Source organism: Pterocles gutturalis, unplaced genomic scaffold (assembly GCF_000699245.1).
Source record: "Pterocles gutturalis isolate BGI_N339 unplaced genomic scaffold, ASM69924v1 scaffold151, whole genome shotgun sequence".
NCBI lineage: Eukaryota > Metazoa > Chordata > Aves > Pterocliformes > Pteroclidae > Pterocles > Pterocles gutturalis.
In genome coordinates this window covers 1-11,450 of record NW_010105156.1, presented here as the reverse complement: position 1 = coordinate 11,450, position 11,450 = coordinate 1, and the positions used below count along the sequence as shown (strand labels likewise).

At 42.5% G+C, this 11,450-nt stretch overlaps 1 protein-coding gene across 1 annotated transcript in view; it reads left to right on the top strand.

The window, feature by feature from the left end:
• Positions 1-8,837, top strand: part of LOC104471771 (urea transporter 2-like) — a 10,967-nt gene extending 2,130 nt beyond the window's left edge. Inside the window, exons 2-8 of the mRNA XM_010087252.1 lie at positions 49-238; positions 714-842; positions 3,267-3,459; positions 4,174-4,321; positions 5,863-5,997; positions 7,047-7,096; positions 8,562-8,837. Of these exons, the coding sequence (XP_010085554.1) occupies positions 49-238; positions 714-842; positions 3,267-3,459; positions 4,174-4,321; positions 5,863-5,997; positions 7,047-7,096; positions 8,562-8,837 (1,121 nt within the window). The remainder of the gene's footprint in view (positions 1-48; positions 239-713; positions 843-3,266; positions 3,460-4,173; positions 4,322-5,862; positions 5,998-7,046; positions 7,097-8,561) is intronic.
• Positions 8,838-11,450: the final 2,613 nt, after the last annotated feature.

Here is an 11,450-nt window from a genome sequence, read left to right as displayed (position 1 = left end):
TGCTGAAATGATGCCTTATCACCAGCTTTTTTATCTGATCTCCTCCAGATAAGCCCCTAACGGTCCAGCTGGTGGATTGGATTTTGCGAGGAACATCTCAGGTGATGTTCGTCAACAACCCTCTCAGTGGGCTGCTCATTTTAGTGGGGCTTTTCATCCAGAGCCCTTGGTGGGCGCTCATGGGCTGTACTGGAACAACCATGTCGACATTAACTGCACTGGTCCTCAGTCAGGACAGGTATGTGGTACCTCAGGTCCAGGCATTTAATAAAAATTGATTGTTATGGTATCAGGAACCCACTGATGAGTCATAGCCCCATATTTGAGTATGTTGGAGCCAGCAGACCAACTTTCCTTATGGATGGGTTGGAAGCAAGAAGTCCAGGTGGTCCAGGAAGAGCTGGCCTGTCCCCATAGTTGGCTGTCTTTCTGAGAGCAGACAGTTCTTTCTCTCTGGTAGCCATCGTCAGAGAGATGTAGGTCCTTTGGGTCATGGGAACCACCCTGGATCATCATAATTCAATAGTCTCCAAACTCTTCCCTTCCATGCACCGGTGCCATGCAATATGGCAGAAACCTTGACACTTTTTCATCCTTTCCCGACACTCGTTTCATCAGGAGCAGGACACTTATTAATTGTGTTTCAGTGGGTCCCTGTGACAGGTCACCTTCAGCACAGCTTGCTGCCTTGAGAACATTTCTTCCCATCACAGATCAGCCATTGCCGCTGGGCTGTACGGCTATAACGGGATCTTGGTGGGACTGCTCATGGCTGTCTACTCTGAAAAAGGGGATTACTACTGGTGGCTTCTTCCTCCTGTGGCAGTTACATCTATGACCTGGTAAGTGTCACTTCTCCTCCTAGGGAGAATTCTCAGAGAATTAGGAGTCTTGATATATACAGCTTAAACACATTAGAAGTCCCCTCCACACCAGTAGCTCTGGCCATGGTGGCACTGGGAAGAGGCATCCATTGATGAATGGAGCTTGTAAGGAATGTTGGTAGGGTGTCATATGCATGGATGACACTGATTATAGCACATCGAAAAAGCAGCCCCACTTCAACACACTGCAAACGGCCCTCACCAGAAGGACACATTCAAGGTGGATGTCATTGTGCCCAACACCACAATGGTTCTTCCTCATCCAGGCACTGAACCGACCCCGGTGCTGTCCCTTGGGCTGAATTCAATCTTCCCCCTCTCAGATACACAGCCAGTCATGAGCAAAATTAATTCCTCCAAGTAACTTCAAATGCCAGGCAATGTCCTTTCAGAATTCAATTTACCATTTCTAAATCTGAACCCTAACAGCACTGCAGAATCTATTTGACAGCCTCAAGCGAAATTAATTCAAGGGTCACATTTTAATCACTGTCAGCGATAAAATTCAAGCCATGATTGCATTTCACTGCTTTTAAAATCAGATTTGTTTTTCATATTTTATTTCTTTAGTCACTCTCAGAAAAGGTCATTCCATAATAACCTCTCAAAACCCAGGACATGTTGCAAGAATGTTTAGTTTGTCTCGTCTGCCAGAATTCCTTGAGGCTTTTTATTCAAACTTTTCTTCATTCTTTTAGTTCACAAGACTTGAGGGCAGATCCAAAAGATTTTAAAATTAGACATTTCCGTGATTTTTTTAACTGATACTTTGAATTTCAGCTTTAGAAGTCAGCATTTCTTTAATTGTTTCCCTTTTTTTCTGACAAGACATATAACTGGCAGAAGCTTTGTATTTCAACACAGAAATTAGGACACGGTTTTCACTGAAGTGTTGATTTTTTTTTTCCTTCAGCTACATGCAAGGAAATCTGTAAACTGCTCTGGGAACTAAATTTGTCATAAAAGAACAGACTTCATCTGAGATTATACAGGCAGAACGAAACATTTTTTCCACTGATAGCATCTACACAACAGGACACAAGATGTTGCTTTTGAAATGCCAAATAGTTTGGGTGTTGTTTTTTTTTTTTTTTTATTACTAGAACCAGGTTAATGGCTTTCTAGGACTCAAATGCAGATGCTTGAAAAATTCAAGCCTTTAACATCATTTTTGTAAACCGCGATGTCCACTGCTACTTGGATGTTGACTGTAAGAGCTGCTCAGTTCACTTAAGTCACAAAAGCTCAGCCGGCAGCAGCAGAACACAGTCTATTGCCATCAAGGACAGGACCTAGCCTTTCACTCTCCTCCACAAACTTTCTGAGCCCCATTAAAAAAAAACAGTTATCTTGCCCATATGCTCCCACAAAGGAATTCATGCGGGACAACCACTTCAAGTGGAAATAAGGCAGTCTGGAAAGCAGACCTGGCAAAGTTTATAACTCCAGTTCTACAGCCAAGAACTTTGGAAACAGTTATGGTATCTCAAGGTTTTCATGCTTTTTAGTGTTCGGACTCTAAATATTTTGAGAGTCACCTCAAATACTTTACATGCTAAATAGAGTGAATTATGTTTCTTAAGAAGGAAGATCAGTTTTCAGAAGAACTTTTGGCCATACTTGGGCAACACATAGTAACATCAGTCTCATTGACATAAGCAGGAACATCAATCAAGGTCACGGCTGGCACAACACCTTTCACAGCTCTGTCACAGTGGTAGCTTCATCTTACACTCTGTCAAGTTCCATATGTCCTAAGGACTCCTCATTCCCCCAAAATACTGTCTAACATAGTAAATATTCTACATCTTTCCTAACGGAAGATTTTCCATCCTCTTTGATCACCTCTTCTGCTTTATTTTCCTTCTAGAACCATCTTCTGGTATCCTTCAAACTATTTAACACACAAAAAGCTATTTACATGATTTCCAACTCCCTTGTGCCTCATCAAGATGGAAGCTTCTTATACCATCTAGATTTCTCCAAAGTTCTTCACGTGGCATTCCCAAAATTCTGTTTGCTATTAGATTTTTTTACAGAATAAGAAGCCAGATCACTTTTCTCCATCCATGCCTAAATGTTATTACTGGATGCATTTCTTTGATTTCCTGAGCTCAGCGTAACACTTGCACACTAGGCAACTGTCCTGAGAGAAGGGTGTGGAGTTTAAACCATCCATGAACGGATGTGATAGCTGTTGTAAAAAGATGAACAGCATTCTGAAACCATTTGATGCAGACTAATGTATTATGGTATTCACTACCCAAAAGGAATGGGATTGGCTTGCATTTAACAGAGCTTATGACCAAAGCTGCAGGCTGTTTCACCACTATAATCATTATGGACAAGTTATACTTGTTCCTTTTCTCCTTCTGTTCTCAGTCCAGTCCTGACCAGGGCTTTGGGATCCATCTTCAGTAAATGGGACCTTCCTGTTTTCACTCTGCCCTTCAACATTGCAGTGACTTTGTACTTGGCAGCCACAGGACCCTACAACCCCTTCTTCCCTACAACCCTCATCAAGCCTGTAGCATCAGTGCCCAATATTACCTGGTCTGCAATCGATGTGCCACTGGTAAGCTTCACTCCAATGAGTTTATGTTATGTCATTAAAAAGGTGAGTGTGAAGGCATTCAGCTTGGGATAACAATTTCACATGGGTCAGAACAGCTACACGACATGTACAGCCAGTAGCAATTCACAGAAATGCATGGCTCCGTTCAGTCCATAGAGGACAGTGCTATAAAAGCCCCAGGGAAAGTCCTGGCTCATCCAGCAGAAAGGCTGATGGAGCCCAGGGGAAAAGAGCTTCACCTAAAATTGGACTTCTCCAAAAGTCTTCAGTGATGTCAATACCGAAGCACATCTGGATATGCACTCCCGCTGTCCAGATGTGGTTAAAAGGACATCAGCAAGACAGTCAGTGATAGTAGGAAAAGACAGAAGAAACATCAGGATCCTGAAGGGACAGAAACTCATTTATACCCAGTCCCCTCGGGTCTAGCTCTAGTTCTGAAGGATCACCTTCCCAAAGCAGCGTAAGGGTAACTGATATGTTTCCTATAAAATAAACTCAAATCAATATTTATCACTCAATCACCATAGTACTATTGCCTAGGAAGGAACTAACTCTGGTTTGAAGGGCATGAGAACCCACATATACCTATCAGTCCCACTCAGAGCCAGGGTTGCTTCCTTCCTTTCAAACCGATAGCTTGGACAAAATAACTGCTTTGTCCTTTAGAGTACAGAGATACAATAACATGCCCTTTTCTACTGGCTGCTGCAGCTCTTGCAGTCCATCCCAGTCGGTGTTGGTCAAGTGTATGGTTGTGAAAACCCCTGGACTGGAGGCATCATCCTTGTTGCTTTACTTATCTCCTCCCCACTAATTTGTTTACATGCTGCAATTGGATCGACAGTGGGAATGTTGGCAGGTAAGAAATATTTTCCAAAGTAACTTTTTAACTAGGGTATCTTGAAGCTAGCCATTATATCAGTCTGTCCAGACTTTAGAGTTGTGTAGGCTTGGACATACTTGGGACAACACTCCCATTTTTGAAACTCTCGCTAAATTTGGAAGGTCTTACTGAAGCTCACGCAACAAGGTGAAGACAAGAACAGAAGCAGATTTTTTTTAAGCTTTGAATTCATTATTAGATTTGTAACTCAGTCAGGTGGTTTGTTCCACATTGCTTAACCCTCCTGCCATTGGATATGGTGAATGCCATGGAGATGACGATAAAGAACCCTAAGGAACAGTTTCAGAACTGATCTCTTGCCATCGTAAGTGTTTTAAATTACCACCACATGCAGATGTCTACCTCAGAGCTGATCAGTCAATGAAAAGAAACAGACTCTTCTGGAATGCAGTTCATTCTATTCTGCTGCAGATTTGTAAAAAAAGCTAAATGAATGCTACCCAAAATGGCCTGTCACTCCACTAACCAGAGAAACAACCTTAAGAGAGATGAATCTGACGCTTGAAGTTAGACAAGATTAATGCCACTTATGTGACCGATTGTAATTAAAAAAATATTATGGGATAAGTGGAGTCTTAGACAAAAACCTTGGAAAAGGCATAGTCATCCAACAATAAGTTCTCTGTGCTCTGAAGCACTTGGTACAAGATGTGAGCTGCCTTATATTTGTGTTTTTAAACAAAACTATCCATGATTTGTATGGCTAAGAGCATTTGGCCAGTTTTGTACAGGTCTGATATTTAATTTAGAAGAGAAAGGTCAGGGGTAAGTATCTGGGGATAAGCATGGTGACAAAACAGAAGATGAATGAGGACATTATAGCAAGAAATGCATTAATCTTAGGAGTGACATGAAGGTGGCCTGTGCACTATATATTGTGCTCTTTTTTTTACTGGTACTCCTGAAGCCTCTGAGGAACCCTGCAGAAGTACCTATGAGGTCAGTCTTGGAGCAGACCCTCAGGTCCCAACCCAGGGGAGAATTTCCACAGCAATGATGGAGTGACCACATCTAGTATCATGGCCACATCTAGCAAAGGTCACTAGGAAGAGACGGAAAACCTTGCTTACTCCCACAAAAGACACTCAGCTGTGCCTCTGACATTCAAGATCAGGGTACAGATGAGGTTTAAACAGCACATGTGAGCACAGGTTTCTGCACGAAGGACACCCAGGTGAGAAGGTCCCCCCACACTCTGGCTGGATCCTCCATCTGGGGGACTAACTACAATACACTCAGTGCATACACAGAAACTTTTGCCTGAAAGACACCTTTGAGACTGGGTCAAATTCCAACCCTAGAGACGTTACCAGAGCTCCAAAATAACGAGCTTCATTCTATTTCATCTTTTTCTTGTATTTGCGTGTTATGCAAGTGCGAGCAGTTAACTTTGTCTAGATGTCATAGGGAAGAGACGATGGATTCCCAGCAAGTGATGGGTCCTCCTGCAGATACCTCTCATACCTGACCTCACAGCCTTGCCTTTTTTCTTGCAGCACTGAGCATTGCATCACCGTTTGACAGCATCTACCTTGGCTTACAAAATTACAACTGCGCGCTCGCATGCATTGCGATTGGGGGCATGTTCTATGCCCTGACCTGGCAGACTCACCTGCTGTCACTCGCCTGTGGTATGTATGTTTTACGTAAAGGGAAGACAAAAACTTATGCAGCCAGGCAGAGTGTGAGAAGTACAGGTTTAGAGTCAACTATCGCTGTGCTGCAAAACTAGGTACTATGCAAGAGTTATTGCAGTGATGGCTTCAGAGTTGAGCTTGGCTGTACAAGCTGTAAGTGCAGAGAGAAGGCTTTGCTAACACAAAAACATCTAGAAAGGGGCAGGGGGGTTGGAACTTGATGATCTTTAAGGTCCCTTCCAACACAAACCATTCTATGATTCTATGATTTTATAAGTACTGTTTTCAAAAGGAGCACAAGCTATGCCATGAGCAGAAGTTTAACAAATCAGCAACTCAACAGATTCATAGAAGCAGCCTTTTCATAACTGTATGCATCATTAGAGGAAGTGTGTCATAAAAATAGAGCTGTTGCACAAGGTCAGTTTGAAATCCATCTACGCAAAGACTTTGACTCCAACAGCAGTCTAAAACAGACTCTATGGGAAGAGTTTAAGAACAGTGTAGCACATACAAAATTCCCATGAAGGCTCACTCAGCCTCCAACTATTTATATTTCAGTAGTTTTCTGTCCTGTGCACAGTTTCTGGATTGCTCAGGAGCTTTTCCTTCCTTGACTTTGTCCTTGGGTGCCTTATCTCCTGCTCTGCCACCTCCTGGGGCCAGGAATCCCACTGCCAACTGCTTATGGTTTGAAGCCACAGGACAGACTCTGGTGGAGAATTTCTGTGATCCGCCACTGTACACAGGTCAAGTTGTGCCAACCGATAGAAGAAATATGACTGTCACCTACTCTTGACAAAACCACACTCTTCATTTGCCATCCGTCTTTACAGAGCAGATAGGACTGAAAGTAGTCCTTACGGCCAGACGTAGCATTGGGTATTTTAACTAATTGTTGAATTCTAACATTAATCCTCATGTCAGGTAGCTGGGAGGATATTTTACTGTACATTTGGACAATATTACTATTTCTGGTAATTTCTTTGGAGAGATGAACAGTATTTTTGTCATTTTGAGCTGTCTTTGCTCTTCTTTTCCAGCATTATTTTGTGCCTACTCCGGAGAAGCTTTTGCTAATAGCCTATCTGTGGTAAGTTTGGGGTTGTTGGTTTTTGGTTTTTGTTTTTTTGGGGGGGGGCGGGGATTTATGGGTTTGGTTTCATTAACTGTATTTTGATTTGTTATGATATATTTGTTAAGGAAATGCCTCAACATTCTCCATGTCAGTTTTGACAGCACTGAAATGAGAATGCTGCAGCTAACGGCAGGTCTCGTACAGATTCCCTGTCAGTTGAATTCTGCACTTGCAGACTCTGCAGCTGTTAATAAGATTTCAAAGACCTTTGGAGCATGTTGTCCACAGCAGGACTGTATATGTAGACGTGAATTCCCACAACAGCGTATGGTTTGAGATGCAATGCTTAGCTGCAGGCAGTATTTTTGAACAAGTCCCAATGTTCTAAATTTTTCCTTGCTTCTTCCAAGGTCTTTCTCCCACCTTACCCACAGATATTATTTAAGTTTTATCTGGATATGAGAACTAAAATGAGGGGGAGATTGGTTCTCTTAAGCACAAAATCATTGTATCTGGACAGATCAAGAAAGCAGTGAGGCCAGTATGCCAGGCTTTGTTTCTTCTTTAACATCTGAGAGATTAAAGCAAAACCATATTTTAATAAAATTGATTTAGTAACTTAAAAGAATAAAAAATTTTGAACTAGCAGCTTCATGCATTGAATGTATTGATCTGGCATCCACTCAGTACCACGTAGGTCCCTGCACATGGGTTGCTTTGTTAAGCACACCTGCTTCTGGAATGCAGCAGAAAACAAACAAACAAACAAACAAACAAAAAAAACAACACTTTTTTCTCCTTGTGATCTTGTTTTTGGCAGACCCCAATTCAGGTCAAGAGGTGGGGTCACAGAGCAGGACTGAGGGTTGGATGCAATGGCAGTAACACACCGGCATTGAGGATAGTGAATATGTGTGAACAGTGCTCTCAGTATGTGACAATTTACAGGACAGAGAGGGCAGGATTCAGCTCATTTATCAGAGAATTTAAATGTCTACATGTGAGCTGGGTGTGTCGGCTTTCATTACAGTCAGCCCAGCTCTGGAGCCTGATTCAGTTGCTTCCATATTGGTGCCATTCTGGTCAACAGCTGCATCTCCAAAAGGTCTGAGGTTTCCAATGTGGGATGCTTTACGTATCCCCGTACATTTCAGATAAAGTCAATACCTCTGTGTGAGCAGCTGAATTGACATTTGGTAGTAGAGGAGCTTCCCAGACCTTCAGTGACCAGCAAGAATCAAGCTCACGTGTAGCCCCCATGTAGGCTCCTGCATCTGGGCCAGGCTGGATGAGGCTTTGGGCAACCTGGGCTAGTGGGAGGTGTCCCTGCCCATGGCAGGGGGGTGGAACTCAATGATCTTTAAGATCCTTTCCAACCCAAACCATTCGGTGATTGATTTTATGATCCAGAAGTCAGCAAAGAGAACGTGCAAAAAGAAGCACCAAAAGGGACATGACTGTCTGTCCTTTCCCCTTCCAGCTTGGGCTGCCACTCTGCACCTGGCCTTTTTGTTTCTCCGCACTTCTCTTTTTGCTGATAAATTCAGACAACCCAGCCATCTACAAAATCCCTCTCTGCAAAGTCACCTATCCAGAAGCCAACCGCATCGACTACCTGAGAATGAAGAGAAGAGCATCAGAGAGCAGGAGAGAAGAGAAGAAACAAAAGGAGAAGAAACACTCTGGCAACTCAAAAATACACACCCCCTGTGCACCCCCAAAAACCACCACACTTACTGATTTCAAACATCCATGACTGTACAGTACTTCAGTTGTTAGCCAAGCACACCATAGCCACAGCCACCTTTGGCAGAGGTGTGCAGGCTGGGGATTCAGCATCCCACGCTACAGAGGAAATATGATTTGCTCTTGAGCTAAACTTTCCAAAAAGCTTTTAGGTAACAGAATAACAGCTGCCTTCTCAATCCACATGCTGTTAACTTGCAAGTCACCTCTTATCAATAATAATTGTAAGAATAACCAGAACATTAACACTGACAAGTGGCTGTATTTAATTTCAGCTGTGTAATTTTTTAAAAAAATAAATATGCTGAGAAAGACTCGCTATCTAATAGTAATAAATAATGTAAGAACTACATCAAGAGCTGCACTTCAAATTAAGAGCATGTATATTTGAAAGTGGAATAAACAGAGTGATCTCTTCCTTTCTTGTGTCCCGTCAATGTCAAACCCTCTTAATTCCTCTTAACAGCTACAACATGCACAGGTAAATATTCTTACAGAGCACATGCTATTTTTGTTGCCATCTCCTGACTAAGCACCAAGACAGTGAAGGTATGAACATAGATACTTTCATCAGACTAGAAAAGTGACTAGCTAGCAATGATCAGATATTTTTTTCTTCTCCTTGAGTCGTTTTCTGTCTTACAAATAGAAGATGTCTCTGCTGATGAATGCAGGATAGCAGGTCTGAATCCCTACACACATCCAGTGGGAAATAGGAAAACTTCATGTAATGAATGAGATAAACATTTACTACTGGTGGCAGTTACCACAGTTTTTTCTCTCCCTTTGCTAGGGAGCAAAGGCCAGGCTGGATGAGGCTTTGAGCAACCTGGGCTAGTGGGAGGTGTCCCTGCCCATGGCAGGGGGGTTGGAACTCCGTGATCTTTAAGGTCCCTTCCAACCCAAACCATTCTGTGATTCTGTGATTCTATGAAAGGCAGTTAAGCCTTAAAGCTATCGCAGAGGACTGCTGCAAATGGATCTGCAATCTCATCCAGCATCGAAGGGCACTTGTGGGCTGCATGGGCAACTGCTTATTCCTGCATGGTGACTCCAGAAAAAGCAAAGACACCACCAGAAAAGGTGTCAGCAGGCAGGGAAGAAAGCAGAGGGCTGCAGGAAAACCGGCTGCCCCTTTGAGCCATGATGCCAGCAAACCAGTGGTAGTAAAAAAGGAGTATCATATGGTCACTACAGACTGCAAGATCAGGGACATCCCAATGTTACCGCTGCTGTAGAGAAACAAAGAAAGGCAGAGTAACACATGAGGTGATACATAGCTGCCTGAACACCTTCCCTCCATGGCAGTCAATGAAATATAAAGCACATGTAAACTAGAGGGACTCATCCATCTGCTCTGCATGGTTTAATTTAGCTCATACACAATCCAGCATTAGAGAAAAATTCGAGTAGTGGCAACACAAAGTTACAAAAATACTGTAAGAGGTAACTAAAATAATGGTAGAACCATATTTTTTAAGAAAAACCTCAACTGTGGTTAGTTATGCCAAGCATGTTATTTGTTTTCTTAAAAATAAGAGTGAAGTCCAAGCACAATATGGCTATGGGAAAGAATTTGTCATGCAAGAGCCATTGCAGATATTAATTCCTCAGCCACAAGCAAATCCATCCTGAAATCAATTAGTGAAGCAATTCCTAGAGCTGAAGCCGTCCATAAAAAATAGGGTATAAACAGCTTTATTAAGTCTCTAGCTAATCAAAAGGTTTGAGTAACTATAGCCAGTACTAATAATTCTTGAAAACAGCCAAGACAAATCAAGTGTTTCCTGGAAAGGAGCAGTAGACAACAAAAGCACTAACTGAGGTTATCAATGGTAGCCCCAATAGCCTGCTGCCTATTGATTTATATAGAAAATTTCCATTTAGAGAAAGAAAACATACAGTTTGCAATGGGGCTAATAACTTTTAGACAGTTCCCAGAGTGTCATTTTTCACAGCCTTGTATTTGCTCCTTACCACCTGGAAGACAAAAAGAAAAAGAAAAAAAAAAAAAACCAAAACACACACACAAAAGCAAAAACCCCAACTTTGCCCTTTGAGAGGACATTCCCAGCTCTTCTTGCATAGACATAGGTGTCCATAAGATTGGTCACAGAACTTCTTACAGAAAGGATTTATGACTCCAGAATGACTTACCTGTTAATTACTCCATGAACAATTCTCAAAGCTGTGGTGAGGGGATGTGCAAGGGTGGGATTTGTCAACTCAGTGGCCATTAGCCATAGCAGAGGTCAGAGCCATGCTGCCATCCGCACCGGAGCATCCCATTTGCTGGAGCATGATGTTTACCACCAAATTCCTCCATCCAATGACTTTTTTTGAGACCAAAAAAATGCCTCGTGGACTATTGGGGTCCAGAGCAGAGAGAAACAGCAGTGCAGAGGGAGGCCACATTATAGGAGTTGGTGACACCTCCGAGCCCAGGGTGGACATCCAAAGTTGTAGGGCTGTGTTGTAGTTTTACACAAAAACCACTTGCTCACTCTCCCCCCTCCGAGGGATAGGGGAGAGAATAAAAGGGGTGAAGGGAAAAGAGACTCCTGGGTTGAGATATGAACAATTTCACAACTAAAACAATAATATTGGAAATAATAATGATAAT